Source organism: Lissotriton helveticus, chromosome 3_1, assembly GCF_964261635.1.
Source record: "Lissotriton helveticus chromosome 3_1, aLisHel1.1, whole genome shotgun sequence".
NCBI lineage: Eukaryota > Metazoa > Chordata > Amphibia > Caudata > Salamandridae > Lissotriton > Lissotriton helveticus.
Genome location: NC_136061.1, coordinates 1,547,512,133 through 1,547,531,953, shown reverse-complemented (window position 1 = coordinate 1,547,531,953; position 19,821 = coordinate 1,547,512,133). Strand labels below are relative to the sequence as shown.

The window sequence follows — 19,821 nt, the reverse complement described above, 5'->3', positions numbered from 1 at the left end:
CAATTATGCTGACCCTAATGATCATACCTGGTCCCATATTGGATGATGGCATTCTCCATGTTTGATGGTGGTGTCACACTTTCTGATCTGCATAACAGTGCTCTTTCTGAGCTGTGCAGTTCCACTCTACTTTGGGTTTTGACACACTCCTCATGCACCGCACAATTGCTTTGTTGCTGATTTGGCTGTACTCTTCGCCTGCCTTCAAAATGAATTGGTTTATTGTGCTTTTCCCAGGAGCAAAAATGGGGATCCTTGATCTGTACTGCTATGTTATTATGCACTTGAAACCAGTCTTGTCTAAGTGTTGCTCAGACCAGTATTCTGCCCGATCCATACTGACCTATCTTAGTTGTGCTCTGTCTAATGCTCTGTGCCAGCCCATGGTGTGCCCTAGCTCTACTTTGGTTATTCTTTGCCCTGATTTAGCCTGTTTATTGTTGTTCTGGCTGTGTTGTGCTCTATCCCAGCTCATGTTGCTTCTGGTATGTTCTGGCTGTTCTTACCTTTTCCAGATTTATATCTACCATGTGCTCTGCCCTAATCTGCTGTGGGCTATTTTTTCCTAGTGTGGCTTTGGCTGTGCTGCCTTATTTGTACTCAGTTCTGTGTTGTGCGTGGGTCCGCCTAATGCCAACAGTTACTTGTTTGGTGGTGCTCTGCTAGTTATGCATCTATAGTTCAATCAACACGCTGTTTGCTGCTGTTTGGCTGTCTTGGCTAATGTGTTCTAGCTCTGCTCCAGTTTAGCCTGTGTTGTTGCTATGTTGCCTCATTGTGATAGTACAACCATATTGTTTGTGGCATGTTTTGCGCTTCTCTTTCTGGTGCACTTTTCTTGTCCAGTTTGTGCGCTGGATGATCACCTGTCTTTTTGTTGCCTGTGCTGTCCCTTATGTGATCTGCTCAGGGCTGTACCTGGGTTTGACCTGTGGTCCTTGATCTTGGTCCTTGTGATGTCTCTGTCCTGCTGCCTCTATGCTCCCATAGTCTTTCCTCTTATGGATGCAGTCTACCATTGTGTCCCATAGTCTGTCCTGCTCTGCCTGTGTTCTGCTCTGTCTGTGTTCTGCCTGCTTCTCTTGTTTCCCATTTGCCAGTTCATGCCTTTACACAGATTATCCTGATGTTAACTGCAGTGTTGATAAAACTACAGAGAAATTGGATGTATGCCCGCTTCAAAATAGTTTCTCAATTGTCTTTGTATGTAAAGGAATCTGAGCCCAGTGACCAGGTGAAGGGATTGAACGTCTCTGACCATTCAAATGAGGAGGAGGAAGACAAGAATTTCTTCGACTTGGTGAGTGAATTTCCACTCTCACAAAACTCGTATATTTGTATGCCTGGTTTGTGCAATTGTCCTACTGGTGACAGTTCTGTAGTGCAGCTGAAACGTAAGCCACAAGATTTTGTATCACTACCCTTAATCCACCCAAGATGACATACCATCGCCATTTCAGTGAGACCACTACCCCTGAGCCATACATGTCATCATTGCTTCACCATTCCAGCTAGAACACTCCCTTGAGTCATCCAAGCCAATATACAATCGCCATTCTAATGTAACTTTCTGAAACCAGTAAGAGGCATTGTTTTAAAAGCTAGTGATTAAGGTATGATCTTATTTTAGTGAAGAACAAATTCATTCTCTTTAAAAAGATGTATTTCTGTAGACGAGCCTGACTTCTATCAGTCCATACAGGAGGTCCTGGCTTTAGATCTGAGCGCTCCAATACTTTGGGTGGGGGACTTCAATTGCGTCCTGGACCCTGACATGGATAGACACCCTCCTCGCCCAGGCAAAAAGCCACGCATGACTAAGAGGCTTCGAGAGGTGATGAGAAACTTGGGTATACAAGATGTTTGCAGGGACAGACACCCCACCCAGAAACTATACAGTTGCTACTCCCTCACACACAAAACATATAGTAGACTTGATGGGGTCCTGACGCGACAGTAGGTGCCTATTTAAGTGTGGAGGTGACTCATCAGACCCACTTTCTGTCTGATGACTCCCTGCTCACTTGCAAGGTCCTCTGGGGGCTCCCTGAGCACCTCCCAGAACATGGCAGATGCCAACTAACATACTGGAAGACATGCACACTAGGGAACACATAGCAGGTGTCCTAGCTGATTATATGACATTCAACTGGGAAGAGGCAAACATATCTAAGGCCATGAAGTGGGAGGCATTAAAAGCGGTGATGCGACGGGCTTGTCCGAGCTTAAAATGTGGGGTCTGCAGACAGCTGCAGAGTGACCTTGCAGGGGAAGAAGCGGCCTTGGCATGGGCGCATATTGGGGACCGGACGGATCCCACAGCTGATGCTATGAAATGGGAGCTATGAAAGCGCTTCAGCGATATCTGGGACAGGTTAGACAAATTCACAGTCCCCCCCCCAATATCAACGACGTCTGCATATGGAGGGAGACTGTTGGAAAACGAGGCAGCATCTGTGTGGCCTGCACAAATAACATGACTATATTTGTCCTTCACTGGGAACCAAACACCCAATTGTAGCGCCTGACTCTCAGAGGGTAGCATTACAGAGCAGTCTGAGGCTTACTCAAGGGAGGTGGTGTGGGCTAGTAATCGCCATTTGCAGGTGTGCAAAAATAACACTCAATAATTGATTGTCCAGTCTGTACTGTGCTTTATAAAAGTAAGAGTACATTTATTAAACACACACACTACTCAATACTATGCACCAATTTACAAATATACATAAGCTGACATTGCATAACATCTCCACCCCTCCCGCAGGGGGGTGGGGTCTAGTACCACCACTCCCATGTATGCACATCATCTTGCCCCCCAGTGCAATTAGTTGAACATAACCTGGAGCAAGGGCCCTGTGCACTGCCACCATCCCAGTGGCGTCTCCCAACCCCCATTATCTCAACAATCATTAAACAGGGTTACACCTGCCTTGGTGACACATGACTCTGACTAGGCATCTCCTACTGACCATACAGTATGTACCTCTACATCTTAAGGGCTAAAAGTCTGGGATCTTTACCTAAGCGCAGCAGCAAGAATACATGTTTACGCACACTTTAGAATGACAATACTCATAACATTTGGATATCATTAACAATGCATTGCAATTACAGCCCCTAAAGGCATCACAGATGATCACAGGTTTATACATATAAAGCCAAACACCCTAGCAGGAATGTCTGATACATAACCCCCCGCTTTGCGTATGCCATCACCTTGCACCAGTACTTCACATCACACATGACCTTCAGTGCCTCTATAAGGAATAACATTTGAAAAAGCATTTGTGGTGCAATTACACCTCTTCACCGCCAGGGGACGCCCTTCTCCAGACATCCCCAACTCAGCCCTTCCCTCCATGAAGCACTTTTCAATCACCCTCAGCTGAAGAACAAAAGCTCCAGCCCGAAGGTTTAAAATGCATGCTGAGCCCTTGAAGGGGTTTTCCCTCCAATCCCCTAGACACTTAGGGTGGGAATTTCCTCTTTATGCAGGGGGGACACTGCGCTTCTCCAGCAGCTCCCCCAGCACCTTAGCACATGTGTGGTGGTGACCACGCTCTCCTGGGGCCACCACAAGCCTTGAAAACGCTGGATTGCCCCTGCAGGCCGGTACTGGCCTGCAAGGCATTATGCGCTTTGCTTCATAAGTGATGAGCGGTTCTCCCGCTGCTTCGGGGAGAGCCACGCTGTGGCCTCTGGCTGCGTCTATGGTGGGTTGGAGGGTCCGGTCCCACCCGTACCCCCAGGTAGGAGTGACAGCTCGGGGAGCCCACCCCCGGCTGTTCTGCCAGTGTTTCAGGGACCCGGTCCCACCCGGGCCCCCGACCGCTCCTCCAAAGCTTGCACGGTTCTCGGTCCCACCCTGGCACCCCACGCGAACTGCTGGGCTGAGGGCAACCCGGGGAGCCCACCCCCGGCTGCCCCTGCTAGCTCCCTCCCGGCCCGCACCCCTGTGTGCGGCCGTGGGAGCCGGCTGGGTACTTCGAGTCTGCCCGCTCCGGCGGGCAGACGCGTCCGCCTCCTCTGGTTCTTCTGGACTGCGGGGGAGTGCGGCGGCACTCCTCCGGCTGGTCTTCGGGACCCGGGGATGGGGTCCCGGGCCCCCTTTGTGATTTCGGGGCCCCGGGATGGGGTCCCGGGCCCCCAGACATCTTCGGGGGCAGGAGGGGGCGCAACGGCGCTTCACCGCATCAGCAGGGGGCCAGGGTGGGGTCCTGGCTCCCCCTTTGGGCAATTTTCACGGGGGCGCGACGGTGCCCCCCGGCTTTGCTTCCTCCTGGGGCAGCCCCCGGGACCTGACCCACCCCGGCGGCGGAGCCCTACGCGCTTTGTCGTCGGTCTTCTTAGGGGTCAAAGGTTGCCTACCTTCCGGAGGCCATATCTCAGCCCCTGGGGGTCCGTCTGCCCCATTTTCGCGTCTTCTTGCTCCTGGTGGCATCCCCCAGCCACTGGAAGCACTCTTCTTCGCCCTCCGGGTCTCCAAGAGGGTGCATTCTGCAGGGAGCGGTCTTCACTGGCTCCCTGCGCCTCTTCTCCCTGCGCAGAGGCCTCTACTTCTGCGCACCGGTCCTGGGCTCTCCTTCTGGAGCTGTTAGGGGTCTGGGGGGCAGTCAGGGGTGTCCTCCTTCCAACTGCCCATTGCACCAGGCTCCAGCACCTTTCGCCTCAGCAGACCACACCCCAGAGAGAGCTTCTCTTCCTGTGCAAGTACTTTTTAAAAGTTGAGTAGGGGGCTGGCAGGAAGTCTCTGTGTGTCCTATCAAACAGTGACACATCACTTCCCTGCCCCTGTTCCCTCCTTCTTGTCCAGCCTCTGGGTTTGTTCAAAATGGAGTCGTCCAGTGTCTCTGGCCGCATGGCCTCAGAAACCCAACTCCTTCCCCCCCTAACTGCCCTCACTGTGGTTCAGCTTGGTGCTTGGCACCCAGCGACAGCAGATGATGGATTGGCTTGTAGCTCCACCTATCTTTTCTCCTTGGAGGGAAGGTCTTCGCTCTGGGAAGCAAGGTCATTAATCTAACCTGCCAGGGCCAGAGCCCAGCCAGAGACTCAGAGAAATATGACATTTCTGGACAACCCGAAAGCAGTACAAATATGACTTTGGACTCTGCAGAATACTCATTTTCACATCCGCTACACTGGAGTTTAGTGCATGTCTGGGACCTGTAGGCCTTGTGGAAGTTACTCTAGCCATGGGTCCCAACTTCCCATAAGGGAATCATGAAGTGAAAAACACAGTAAAACACACTGACTTGCCCTGGCATGTTTCCTTCCAGTGTATAAAGCCTATTCCATGTCACCACCCATTTCTGCATATGTCCTGCCACACCATTCACTCTGTAGCTGCTCCTGGACTGCGCACGCTAGGAATCTCCCCTGCACAGCCCCTACACGTGTGCGCACGCATGTACACCCGTGTCTGCATGCAACCAGCACGGTGCGCCATACTCCAGCTGCTGCGCAGCGCCCTAGTCAAGCGAGGGACACCAGTAAAATCTCCATGCAGTCTCCTTCATTATGTGTTCACTGTGGGTGAGTCCCAGATTATGAGGCTCCCCCACCGTAAAAGCTCAACAATTAGGTGCTCAAAAAGCGAAAAATCCGGACGGCCCCTAGTGTCAGAACCACCTTCTAACGGAGACAAATCCGGACGGCTACTGGCTTGGATCCTTCATAGGGAGCTATCCCCAACCCCAATAGCTGCACTTTGCACACCCACCGGTGCAATGGTACACTCCACGGCTGCGATCCTACAAGAGCTGCAGCTGAACCTTCAGACGGTGTACGTCGCGGATCCAGCAAGCAGTCAAGACAGCTATGTTTCATACTTACAGACTATGAATCTGACACAGCTCCTTGCCCAGGCCCTAGAGGAGCTGGAGGCCCCTCTTAACATAGAAGAAATACAGGCAGCGTTATTGATGTTCCCAGGAGCGAAATCCCTGCGCGGGGATGGATTTCCCTCTGAGTTTTACTGAGCATATGCCGCAACGGTGACTGATGCACTAAAGCAGGTTTATGAGGAGGCCTTTGACAGAGGGATCACGGGGACCAATGTGGCTTTATTCCGGGTCACAATACCAGCATGAACATCTGCCAATACCAGCATGAACATCTGCCAACTAACACACATCTTACATAAAGCAAAATACCAGGAGGAGGAGATGGCGCTTGTGTCGATAGATATGACCAAAGCCTTTGACACGATGGATTAGTGTTAACTCCTAGATGTCCTTAAAGCTATGGGGTTTTGGCCCCACTTCTGCCACTGGGTCCAAGTATTATATACCGAACCAAGTGCATGGGTGAGGCTGGGTGGAGCTCGGTCTGGAGAATGGGTCTTGGGGCATGGCACACGTCAGGGTGCCCGCTATCTCCTCTTCTCTTTGCTCTGGCCATTGAGCCCTTGGTGGTGAGGATGCGGGCAGAAAGGAAGCGCTGGGGTATCCGGGTAGGACACACGACATATGTGATCTCCTTGTATGCGGACATCGCTCTTTTTCATGTGTTGGCTCCTAGAGAGGCAGTACCCAGGCTTCTGCAGCACCTGGAACAGTACGACAAAGTATTGGGGTGCGCCTTAACCGTAAAAAATCTCAGATTTTTCCTCTGGCAAGCACGGCCACCGTGCCGTTGGAAAGTCTCCCAAATCTGGAACTCGGATGGGAGCGAGCACACTTCCGGTACCTTGGGGTCCAGATTACACTGGACAACGCTCAGTTAATAGCCTTAAACCTAGATAAGGGCCTAGAGGCCTTGAGATGCTCTGTCTCGTTCTGGAATATTTTACCGTTCTCCTTAATGGGAAGACTGGCGGTGTCTGAAATGGTGATGCTGCCTAGATGCCTCTATGCTCTCCAAAACTCTCTCTGCCCAATTCTGATACAAATGTTTATGCAGCTGAATACTATCCTAATTTCCTTACTAAGGGCGGGACGAGCAGCCGGGTGGACCTCAAGACCCTGTCGAGCAGATATGAAGAGAGGGGACTGGAGGCCCTGTGATTTGACTTACATTATTTTGCTGCCCAGCTACAGCATGTGTCAAGCTGGCTAGAGGACAAAGACATCTGGGAAAAACGACTACTAGCCAGCCGAGTAGACCAGAGGGAACTCCCAGTAGCACTGATGCAGGGGAGCGGGCCGGGGGGGGGGGGGGATCTTCCATACATAGTTTGCCAAACCACAAACATGGCAACAGTACGTAGAAACTGTGCTGCACCATGGTCCCTTTCATAGAGAGCTTCCCATATGGATCTTGGCCCCATTCTGGGAAATGAGCGGACCTCGACCCGAGCTGTACGTTCATAACGTACGAGCAAGCATGTGAAAGCTTTGCCCTGGGTCAGGGTCACTACCTACAATACATGAGTGTCCTAGAGGTGGCAACAATTACCTTGCCCGATTACCCTTATATTCCTCAGCCGACAGGTACTTTAGACCTGTTGTTGACATGTGGGTCTGGGTGCAGGATGATTTTGCTTGTCTATGAAGCCATGTGATCAGATTCAACGGCCCAGCCCCCATGCACCAAAACAGCGTGGGAGAGAGACCTTAATATACACATAGCGGATAAGGATTGGGCGAACATGTGCACGCTAACAGTTTCCTGTAATGCAAGGTTTAAACTGATTCACTACAATTTCTTACATCGCACCTATCTCACACCATGAAGCTCCGACGTATTTCACATCACAACACACACTTTTTTTTTTTTTTTAAGTATTTATATTGCAGATACAAAGAAAATTACCAGCATAGTATGCATATCTCAGCCGTCCCTAACATGAGAGAGTCATTATGTAGAACACTGTGTTACACGGCCGTTGATCCCACACCCCGGAGGTCGGGCGGCGTTTGTAAGTTTCGTGTTGAGGGCATAACCGCGGAGCTGGTATTGGCATTCCAAATCATATTGATAATCTGCTTTTTCTGTTTGGGTTTAGTCCCCATTAACCCCCCAACTCCCATCCCCCCCACCCCAACTGTTCAACTGAGCTGCCGCAAATGCGACTGTCTCGCGCCGAGCCACGTTTTACACCTTGGACTGCTTTCGAAGCTTATACTCCGGTTACATTTACCTACTCATGTGCAGCCCTCCCACCCCCGTCCCACCCCTCCCCCCACAAAACCGCCTTCTTTAGCATTACTATGTCACAACCTGTTCTCAACTTCCCGCGGTATCTCACAGAGGGGTTTTCAGTGAACACAGTCCCATTTTCATGACACATTCACGGTTGTGCTCTTCCCCTTCCCTCCGGTGCATTCCCTCACTGCACAACACAGACACTTGACCGAGATGTGGGATGGGGGAGTCAGATTTTCTGCACCTTGCCTGGGCCTGTCCTGAGCAGCGGCGGTTTTGGTCACAAGTGGTACATAAGGTCCGTACAAGCACTGGACTCTCCATGAGGGAGGAGCCAATCTAATGCCTCTTGGCCCACACACGTAAGCCCAAGAATCGGAAATGGCATACAAACTGCTGCAGCTAATGATAGTCTTGGCCAGACGCAGGGTGGCAATCACTTGGTTGGGGCAGAGAAGCCCGTACATACCAACATGGCCAAGAGACGTAAGGGAGTGGGCCCTTGCAGAAAAAAACACACATGAAACTACACAGGAAAGTGGACAAGTTCCAGGCAGACCTTACGGACTGGCGCATTCTGTGCAATACTGCCATTAACCCAGAAGAATCAGAGACTGCGCAGAATGATAATGAGCCTAGTGAGAGCAAACCAGAGACAGATGGGAATGAGCAGGGGGGGAGTAGGAGGATCAGGGGGCTTAGAATGGGTGCTCTTCTGCTTCATTACTGATTATTATGTGAATGCCTATGTAATGCCCATCATTGTCAATTGCAATATTGTACAAGTTCAAAATGGGAGCTAGGGTATTTCTAAATATCGTGCACTTAATGATTACGCATCAAAGTTGCTGCAACTCTTTTGGTTGCATTAAAAGATCAAAAATAAAGTTTTTAAATAAATATGTATTTTATGGACCATTCATTTATGCATTGGGGACCCCATTACGTGACTTTATCAGAGTCCTGCCTCTGTTATGTAAAAATAGTATTTCTGGTGAATACTTCTAACCGCTGATTCTTCACCTCGTGAATGTTCCCCAGGCGTCAGACTGGAACCAGAAACTCTATACAAATATTCCTGTAGACCAGAAAGTGGCATCGTGTGGCTGTATGCTGACGTCATTCCGCTGTGAAAGTGACCGGTGGAGCCTCATATAAGTGCCAGCCATACACACTGATATCCGTTCCTTTCTGTTCGAGACATATGAGCTGCAGATTGCACACTATGCATAGATGGCCACCTAGTGTTGGGCTCGGATGTTTGCAGTTTGTTTTTCTTGTGGAAAGTCTTTGGAAGTCATGAGATAGGTGACTCCTCCTTTGGGTGACACTGCGCATGGGCATCGGCTCCATCCCCAGATTGTTTTTTCCCGCCACAGGGCTCGGATGTGGTTCCAGTGCTCCTTGTTGGAACCGATTACCGTCGGCGCGCAATCCTCACCGGCTTCAAGAAACTACTCTCGAAAGCACTTTCCAGTCGACACTACTCTTTAAGACCAAGAACGTCGATGCCGGTCATCGACTACGGCCTTCGGGCCCAACTAGGCCTCGACTCCAGCTAATGGAAAGGACGCCATTTAAAAAGTGTCCTCAATGTGGGTCGAAGTTTCCCCACACCGACCTCCGCGAGTTCTGTAACCTCTGCCTCTCTCCGGAGCACGAGGCCAAGGACTGTTCAGCCTGTGCATCCTTCCGCTCCAAAAAGACTATCGGGGACCGGAGAGCCAGAGGAACAATGGCTCAATCTTCAGCATCGATTCCGGACGAAATCTTCCATGAAGGCGTCGACGTCCCAGAACAGCACGATGTCTACAGCAATTTAGAGGCAGAAGATTCTGATGTCGAGGACGTGACTCCAGCGCAGCGGGTCGTAAGTAAGACCGTCAACCCCGACCCTCCCTCGATACACACAAAAAAGGCTACGGTCACACCCTCGCCCTCGGGATTGGGTGCACACCGAGACACTACTTCAACGGCCCCACCTTCGGGCTCGGCCAAGAAGTCAATAAAGCCTTCGGGCGACTCGGGCTCGGCCAAGAAGTCAATAAAGCCTTCGGGCGACTCGGGCTCGGCCAAGAAGTCAATAAAGCCTTCGGGCGACTTGGGCTCGAGTCGACCCCCACTCGGTGCCAGCCCACACTCACCGGCACTGAAGAAACCATCTAGTACCGCACCGAAGCCATCGGCGCCGAAACACTCAGTTCCCTCGGCACCCAAAACAACTTCGGAACAAAACAAAGCTTCCGGTCCCAAAAAAGCACCGGAGCCGAAGCACACATCGGAGCCGAAAAAAGTATTGGACTCGAAAAAACCCTCTGAACCGAAAAAGACCCCGGCTTCCCCCATTAAAGACAAGAGGTGGAAAGAAGCCACTACGGCGCCAAAACAAGCTTCCACGCTGAAATGTCACACTCCTGAAAGAGACTTGTTTACTCCAGACCCAACGCAAAAGACTCTCATAAAAGATCCCAAAACTGGTCGATTGACATTATCAATGAAACGATTATCAGAGGCACCAGCACCAGCTCCGGCTCCAAAGAAGAAGGACATTGCTACATCACCTATGCATGTGCTTTCCCCGTCTCCTGCACCCAATCCCTCCCCCCCCCCATATTTCACCACCTCGCTCAACCTACACCATCTAGCACACATGATGATAATGGGGACGACATATCAGATACAGGGGCTAACCCAGAGGAGTCATATTATCACCCAGCCTCGCCAGACCCATGGGACAACTATAATACACCAGACGTTCCAAATGTACCTCAAGATGACATATACCCCTCTAGGCCTTCACCGCCAGAAGACACTATGGGGTTTAACGAGTTACTGGTTAGAGCAGCACAATACCACGGGGTAGACATGCACTCCGATGCAGTAGATGAGGACTTCCTACTAGACACATTTGACACTGCACAAAGGTCCTCAGCAATTTTGCCAATGCTCAAAGGCGTGGTTAAGCATGCCTCTGAGGTCTTTAAAGATCCAGTCAGAACTCGGGTCATGAACCCAAGAGTAGAGAGAAAGTATAAAGCTGCACCATCTGGCTCAGCATATATAAAGGGACCAGTTCCCCTAGACTCTCTAGTCGTATCTAACGCACGTAAAAGAGCTAACTCTCAAACATCAGGCGAAGCTCCCCCACCAGACAAGGAATCTAAACTCCTTGACGCGTCAGAGAAAAGAACTGCCTTACAAGCAGCAAACATGTGGCGCATTGCCAACACACAAGCCTTACTAGCACGCTATGATAGGGCACATTATGATGAGCTCGAAGACATAATGCAACATCTCCCTGATAAATTTAAAGATAGAGCTAGTGACCTAATTCAAGAAGGGAAAATTATCACTAACACATCTATCCGCTGTGCACTAGATGCAGCAGGCACAGCCTCCAGAGCCGTCAATACAAGCGTCCTGCTGCGCATGCATGCTTGGCTACGTATATCTGGCTTCAAGCCAGAGGTCCAAAGCGCTATACTCGATCAACCATTCGATAAACAACACTTATTTGGAGCCGAGGTGGATGTCTCCCTCGAAAAAATGAAGAAAGACACCGACACAGCAAAATCTATGGGAGCCCTGCAGTCGCAGGCTCCCAGACGTTCATTTTGTCGCTCCACATATAGAGGTGCAACCAGAGGGTACTCATCAAACACACCTTCCACAGCATACAAAAGCCCCACTCCGTCTACCTACAGTAAGGGCTACCAAAGGGGAGGTTACCGCAGTAAAAACAACAAAGGCAGAGGCAAGAACAACAACTCACGCTCTGCCTCCACCCCTACCCAATGACTCCCCTCCCCTTCCCCCGCCCCATTCCACTCCTGTCGGGGGAAGGATACAGCAATACCTACCAGCCTGGGAAGACATCACATCAGACAGGTGGGTGCTTCAAATAATTCAGTCAGGTTACTGTCTAGAACGAACATCTACCCCCCCAAACATACCACCCAAACAGCGTCCAATGTCACAAGATCATTTAACGCTGCTCAGACAAGAAGTACTTTCTCTCCTGAAGAAAAATGCAATAGAAATAGTTCCAAAACATCAAAGGAACAAATGAGTATATTCCCTATACATCTTAAATCCAAAGAAGGATGGATCTCTGAGACCTATTCTAGACCTCAGACCTCTAAACGCTTACATACAGTCGGATCATTTCCATATGGTCACACTTCAGCAAGTCCTTCCACTCCTGTTGCAGAACGACTTTCTTGTCACACTAGATCTCAAAGACGCCTACTTTCACATCCCAATTCACCAGGCGCACAGAAAGTATCTAAGATTTGTGCTAGAAGGACAGCACTACCAATTCAAAGTACTCCCATTCGGAGTAACAACAGCGCCAAGAGTGTTCACCAAATGTCTGGCAGTGGTAGCAGCACACTTAAGAAGACAGCACATCCACGTCTTCCCATATCTAGACGACTGGCTCATAAATGCACAGTCGTACAGCCAGTGTGTACAACACACTCACAATACAATAATGTTACTTCACAACTTGGGCATCACAGTAAATTACACCAAGTCACATCTGCTACCATCGCACACACAACAGTACCTAGGAGCTACAATCAATACTCAACTAACACTAGCTTATCCCTCTCCAGCAAGGATAACAAGTGTGCAAACACTCCTAACAAAATTAAAATCACAACACTCGCTTCCAGCTCGAGTGTTTATGCAACTCATAGGGATGATGGCATCTTGCATATTCATAGTACCTCACGCAAGACTGCAAATGCGTCCACTTCAAGAATGTCTAGCACGTCAATGGAACCATTCCCAGGGTCAGTTAACAGACCTAGTGTTGGTAGACAGTCGGACTCATCGCTCTCTGCAATGGTGGAACACCGAAAACCTGTCAAAAGGACGACTATTCCTAGAGCCAGTTCCACAAATAATACTAACAGCAGACGCATCGCTCTCCGGCTGGGGAGCCCACCTACTGCATCACACCACGCAGGGAAAGTGGACGCCAATGCAAAAACTACTCCGCATCAACCATCTGGAGTTGTTAGCTGTGTTTCTAGCTCTAAAAGCATTCCAAAAACAAATTGCAAACAAGACTGTCTTAATCCGCACAGACAATATGACAGCCATGTATTACATAAACAAACAAGGAGGGGGACACTCTCTTCAGCTCTCTCAACTAGCTCAGCAGATATGGAGGTGGGCTATACCTCAGAACATCTTCTTAATAGCCCAACACGTCCCAGGGGTTCAAAACACCATGGCAGATCTGCTAAGTCGGCAGACTCGGCAGATGCACGAGTGGGAACTTCATCCACAAGTTCTTCATCCGTTCTTTCAAATGTGGGGACAACCTCAGATAGACCTCTTCGCCACCCACGACAACGCAAAATGCCCACACTTTGCCGCCAGATACCCATCGGCCAAAGGCAATGCGATATGGATGAACTGGTCAGGTCTATTTGCGTACGCTTTTCCTCCTCTACCAATGATTCCTTTACTAGTACGCAAGATGCAACAACACTCGCTAACACTTATACTAGTAGCTCCAACGTGGGCCAGACAACCGTGGTACACCACACTGCTACAGCTATCTGTGGTACCACATCAAAAATTAAACCTATCTCCACATCTTTTAACTCAGAACCATGGAGAGATCAGGCACCCAGACCCAGCTCAGCTCAACCTTGCGATCTGGCTCCTGAAGTCATATAGTTTGGTTATCTTAAACTCCAAGAGTGCATGAATGTTATCAAGGAAGCAAGGCGTCCCACCACTAGAGCATGTTATATTGCTAAGTGGAAACGTTTTGTAATATACTGTCAAAACAACAACATAAATCCCCTAGATGTGTCTATCCAACACATTATAGGCTATTTACTACACCTTCAAAGGTGTAATTTAGCCTACACATCCATCAGGTTGCACTTAGCTGCCATTGCAGCTTACTTACAAAATAGACAAATCTGTCTCTTTTTAGAGTACCAGCCATTAAAGCTTTCATGGAGGGTCTCAAAAGAATAATACCTCCAAGAATACCACCTTCACCTGTGTGGAACTTAAACATAGTGCTCACACGTCTCATGGGACCTCCATTTGAACCTTTACATAAATGCGAATTGCAATTTCTCACATGGAAAGTGGTTTTCCTAGTAGCCATTACTTCTTTAAGAAGAGTTAGTGAAATGCAAGCATTTACCATTCAAGAACCTTTTCTGCAAATGCATCACAATAAGATTGTTCTTCGTACAAACGCTAAATTCCTTCCAAAAGTCATTTCGCCATTCCATCTAAACCAATCTGTGGAACTGCCAGTCTTCTTCTCGCAGCCACAAACAGTAGCAGAAAGAGCTATGCACACTTTAGATGTCAAAAGAGCATTACTGTACTACATAGAGAGAACACAAAGCTTTAGGAAAACAAAACAGCTTTTTGTATCTTTTTCACCACTGCATAAAGGCAACCCAATATCAAAATCAGGTATTGCCAGGTGGATCGTATAGTGTATCCAAATATGTTATCATAAAGCTAAACGTACAGGAACAATTCCTCCAAAAGCCCATTCTACAAGGAAAATAGGGGCTTCCTCCAAAAGCCCATTCTACAAGGAAAATAGGGGCTTCCATGGCATTCTTAGGGAACATTCCCTTAGAAGACATCTGCAAAGCAGCTACATGGTCTACATCGCACACATTCACATAACACTATTGTGTAGACGTGCAAACAAAGCAACAAGCCACTGTAGGCCAAGCTGTACTTAAAACACTATTTCAAACAACTGCAACAGATACGGGTGATTGCCGCTAACGTGGGGACTGCTATACAATCTATGCATAGTGTGCAATCTGCAGCTCATATGTCTCGAACGGAAAATGCTACTTACCAGTATGCATCTGTTCTTGGCATGTAGAGCTGCAGAATTGCACACGCCTACCCGCCTCCCCGGCTACCTTTATCTGTTCCAGTGTTATCGTCATTAGATACAAACACACATGGTCATCACTATCTCTTAGCTCCATCACTTCCCTGATGGCGAAAAACAATCTGGGGATGGAGCCGATGCCCATGCGCAGTATCACCCAAAGGAGGAGTCACCTATCTCGTGACTTCCAAAGACTTTCTACAAGAAAAACAAACTGCAAACATCCGGGCCCAACACTAGGTGGCCATCTATGCATAGTGTTCAATTCTGCAGCTCTACATCCCAAGAACAGATGCATACTGGTAAGTAGCATTTTCCTTCTTCCTCACCCTCAGATGCAAAGCTTCTGCTTCATCTTTTAGGTCGCAAACAGATGTCTATGATGGACCCTCATGAACTATGCTTATGGGTTCTGGAGTCAGAGCACGACTCAAGAGCCTGCGACTACTGCGCCCATAAGAGCCTGAAGGCCATAAGGGACAGTCCCGTACCCACAACTGGTCATGGTCAAAGTCTTCAGGTAAGTCCAAGAAAAAGCATAAGAAGTTGAAGCGGAGTTGGGCCCTTCCTGCTGCTCTCTGACTCCAGTGAGGGCATGATAGCATCAATGGGCCTCCTGGTTTAGCTTCCGATCTTCTTCATAGGCAATTTCGAATCTAGATCCAGTGCACCCTGAGTCCCAGGTTAGTTAGAGACCTCACAGGAGCTACACTTTTTCTGCATTTTACAGGTCCCTCTGACGCGCTTTTGGGCCTCAAGGAACTGCAAAGGTCTGCAGTCAGACTTCTTCTGGCATGTCCACCCTCCGTGCGCCTTGAACATGTATCAAGTTCAGCACCAACTCCAGTGCTGACTTTATTCCTGGCACTATCCACAGCACTGGTTCCCTTCACATCGATACTTACTGTTGACACTGGAGGAGGATGTCCAGCTCATTGTACTATCTGACTCTGAGCAGAATCCACCATGACTTTGAACGATATCACACTTGGCTCTGCCTAGCATACAACCACCAGGCAGTCCTTCAGAATTCAACACTGCCCTTACCACTTGGTGAGGGCCAAACTTTACTTAATCTTTTTAGTACTGACACAAATAATTATGATGAAGGGGATGATTATGTTCCACAATATGATGAAGAGGAATGTTATCAAGATGCCTGTAGACTGGATACTTCTCCCGATACTGGCCTTGCGTCTCCCTCTGGTCCTGCTGATGAAGAAAGTGCCTTCTTGGAAGTTGTTATGCGTAGGGCTGCGGACATTCTAGACTTACAAAATTGGATGAGAAAACTAATGTGTTAACTGAGGCACTTCAACCAGGTCAGACCTCAACACAGGGTCGAACTGGGGTATAGGGCATTCTGATGGATACATCTGCCTCTGGATTCTTCACCTTTTGAATTACCCCCATGTCCAGCATTCACGGAATCCACAGGCAGATACTGTATCCACCAGAAAAAGCGGTTTGAGGCATGTGGGCTTCTGAATTTATATCTGTGCATAGATCGCCGCCTAGTGTTGGGTCCGGATGATTGCACATTGTTGTCCTGGAAGAGTCTTCGAAGTATCACGAGATAGGTGGCTCCTCCCTTGGACTACAGTGCGCATGGGTATCCTCTCCATCTTCAGATTGTTTGTTTGTTTTTTTCCGCCATTGGGTTCGGATGTACTTTCTTGACTCAAGTTCGGAATATACTTAAAACTCTTTTCGCGAGGCCAAAAGGCCTTAGGGGCGTCTGTATGGTCTCTCATTCGGTGCCCAGTACTTCATCCAGTTCTTCTAACAGGACTTCGAAGGCCATATTGCCTTTTCGACCTCTAGGCCCCGACGAGCGTCGACGATGGAACGGGGCCCGTTCAAGAGATGCCCCGTCTGCAACTCCAAATACCCTCACATCAATGTGCACCCGGTGTGCAATATGTGCCTATCTCCGGACCACGACGAGGCCAGCTGTATGGCCTGTTCCAAGTTCCGGTCGAAGAAAACGCTTCGGCGCAGACAGCGCCAGATCCAGAAGATATCTTCGAGGCAGACGACATCGAGAGAGCCGATCAGGAGGATCCTGAACAGCAGTCGGACCCTGCATCGGAGCACGACTCACATTATAGTGTGGACGAACAACAAGACTACTTCCATGAGGAAGACATCGTCGAGGTAGGAGACGACGCAGAAGCCATCGGAGCCGTCGATGACGACTCAAGCGATGAGCAAGGCCCGTCCGCAATCGCGGGGCCCAATACTGACGCTGTACTCTCTAAGGCTCAGGTCGAGGCATCGCCGGAAGGCCTTAGCCAATATCTTTACCCGCATTCTATAGCCCCGCGTCCAGGCCAGGCTAAGAATACTTCTACAGAGCCATCGGTCAATCAGCCACTTTCAGCGGCAAAATCGAAACCGAAACCAACAACTGTATCGAAACAGAAACTGCTGAAGACAGTCCTCGGATCGACAGCCTCGGATTCGTCGGCTCCAGCCCAATCTAAAAGTTTCGTCAACCCTTCGGGGTCACAAGGGGGCGTCGACCCGAAACACGGGACGCCGAAACCTGTCTCTGCCGTCAAGCACGTCGCGGTGACGCTGTCGACGTTCGCGCCCAAAGATGGCGACACTGGCAAAGGACTCAAGGCTAGGAGGACTGTCGATCCAAAACTTCCAGCCTCGGCGCCCATATCCAGCAAGGCCTTTGAGTCGAAAAGTGCACCTGACCCGAAAGAGCACGTCGCGTCCAAGCAGAAAGGCGTACCTGTTGCGCACCGACAGCTCGAATCGACGCAGGGCCGCAAGCAGGCCAGTGATCCTACAAAGTTGGTCGGATCGAAGACGGCAACACCCTCAAAAAAGGCCGGTTCGTCTCCACTCCTTACACAACCTATTAAATATGGACTGCCCCCGACCGCTCGACCAAAAACCTTCGAGCCACAAAAAGGCACCGACACTAACAAGAAAGTGTCGGCAGTTTCAAGGAGTCAGTCCGCTGAAGAGGATGTAATGTTCCAACCACCCTCCTATGACAATCAGTCAAAACTGTCCATCGACTCGGACACGGGTAGACTCACCATTTACAAACAGAAAATAGTTCCAGAAACTCCTTTGGAGTCATACAAAATCCCTCTAAAAAGGAAAAGAGACTCTGTAACCTCACCTGTTCTTTCTGAGCCTGTGGAGTCCTATGAAAAGGACTATTCCTATTCGCCCACACGCACCTATGAGGACATAGGGGAGGGATACAATGAAGATGAGTTCAATTATCCTGCTGACACAGATCAGGATGAACAGCAAACCTGGACTGACCCTGTTGACCCTGGTGAGCCACACCCAGTCCTATACCATCAAAACCTCGCCTACTGAAGATACTGCTGCGTTTAACGCTTTGATTGAAAGGGCAGCCAAAAACCATGATGTGGACATGCATGCTGACCCAGTAGAGGAGGACTTTTTGTTTGATACTTTCTTGACTTCTGAAAGATCAGTAAAAACATTGCCTATGCTGAAGGGTGTCCTTAAACATGCTACTGACATCTTCAAGGAGACCACAAGGGCACGGGTTGTAAACCCAAGGATTGAAAAGAAGTACCGGCCTGCACCTGTAGACCTTACGTACATCAAAGGCCAGCTCCCGTTGGACTCCCTTGCGGTGGCTAATGCTCGTAAAAGGGCAAACTCTCAAACCAGTGGTGATGCTCCCCCTCCGGACAAAGAATCCAAAATCTTTGAAGCATCTGGCAAGCGAGTAGCGGCTCAAGCAGCAAATATTTGGAGGATCTCCAATACACAGGCCCTATTAGCCAGATATGATAGGGCGCACTACGACACGTTAGAGCAGCTACTGCAACACCTGCCTGAGGCTTATAAGGAGGGAGCAGAAATGCTGATACAGGAGGGAAAATTAATCTCAAATGCGTCCATCAAGTGTGCACTAGATGCAGCAGACACGGCAGCTAGAGCCATAAACACAAGTGTGATGCTTAGAAGGCATGCCTGGCTACGCATCTCTGGTTTTAAGCCGGAGATACAAACTACTTTACTCAACCAGCCGGTTAACCCTAACTTTCTCTTTGGTCCGGATGTAGACACCACCCTTGAGAAAATTAAAAAAGACACTGAGACAGCAAAATCCATGGGGGCTCTGCAGTCACAACAGTTCAGGGGCGGTTCCTTTCGTCGCTCCGGTAACAGGGGAGCCTCCAGAGGTCAAGCATCACAGCAAGCCCAATACAACAGAGGGGGCTCGCAGACCACCTATTACAAAAACAATAGGGGTGGCTATCGTGGGAACAGCACCAAAGGCAGAGGACGCGGAAATAATAATACCAGATCCTCCGCCACCAATAAACAGTGACGTCTTGTCACTGCCCCCCGACCATATAACACCAGTCGGGGGGAGACTTCAGCAGTTCCTGCCAGTCTGGGAAGGCATAACCACAGACAGGTGGGTGAGAGACCTTATCCAATACGGCTATTGTCTAGAACTAACCTCCACTCCACCCAACATACCCCCAAGGCACCGTCCTATGTCCGCAGAGCACATGCACTTATTGCAGCAAGAAGTACTCTGCATGCTGCAAAAAGGGGCCATAGAACTCGTGCCTTTAAATCAGCAGGGTACAGGGGTGTACTCGCTGTACTTCTTAATCCCAAAAAAGGACGGGTCTCTTGTTGAAGCCATCTTTTTCTTTGATACCAATTGTAGTAGCTTCAGGCCCTATTAACTTAGCCTACATCTAAAAACCTCCATCTTGGGAGGTTTTGCCCTTTCACCGACTGAGAAATGCTGTCCTTGCAAGTCTCTACGCCCAGACGAGATACGTGACACACCGCTTGCACAATAC

The 19,821-nt window shown here is 49.4% G+C and overlaps 1 protein-coding gene across 6 annotated transcripts in view; it reads left to right on the top strand.

The window, feature by feature from the left end:
* Nucleotides 1-19,821, top strand: part of CEP164 (centrosomal protein 164) — a 385,375-nt gene that overhangs the window by 161,540 nt on the left and 204,014 nt on the right. For all 6 annotated transcript variants that reach the window (XM_078682279.1, XM_078682276.1, XM_078682274.1 and 3 more), the window contains one exon: nucleotides 1,214-1,300. In XM_078682279.1, coding sequence (XP_078538405.1) covers nucleotides 1,214-1,300 — 87 coding nt within the window. The remainder of the gene's footprint in view (nucleotides 1-1,213; nucleotides 1,301-19,821) is intronic.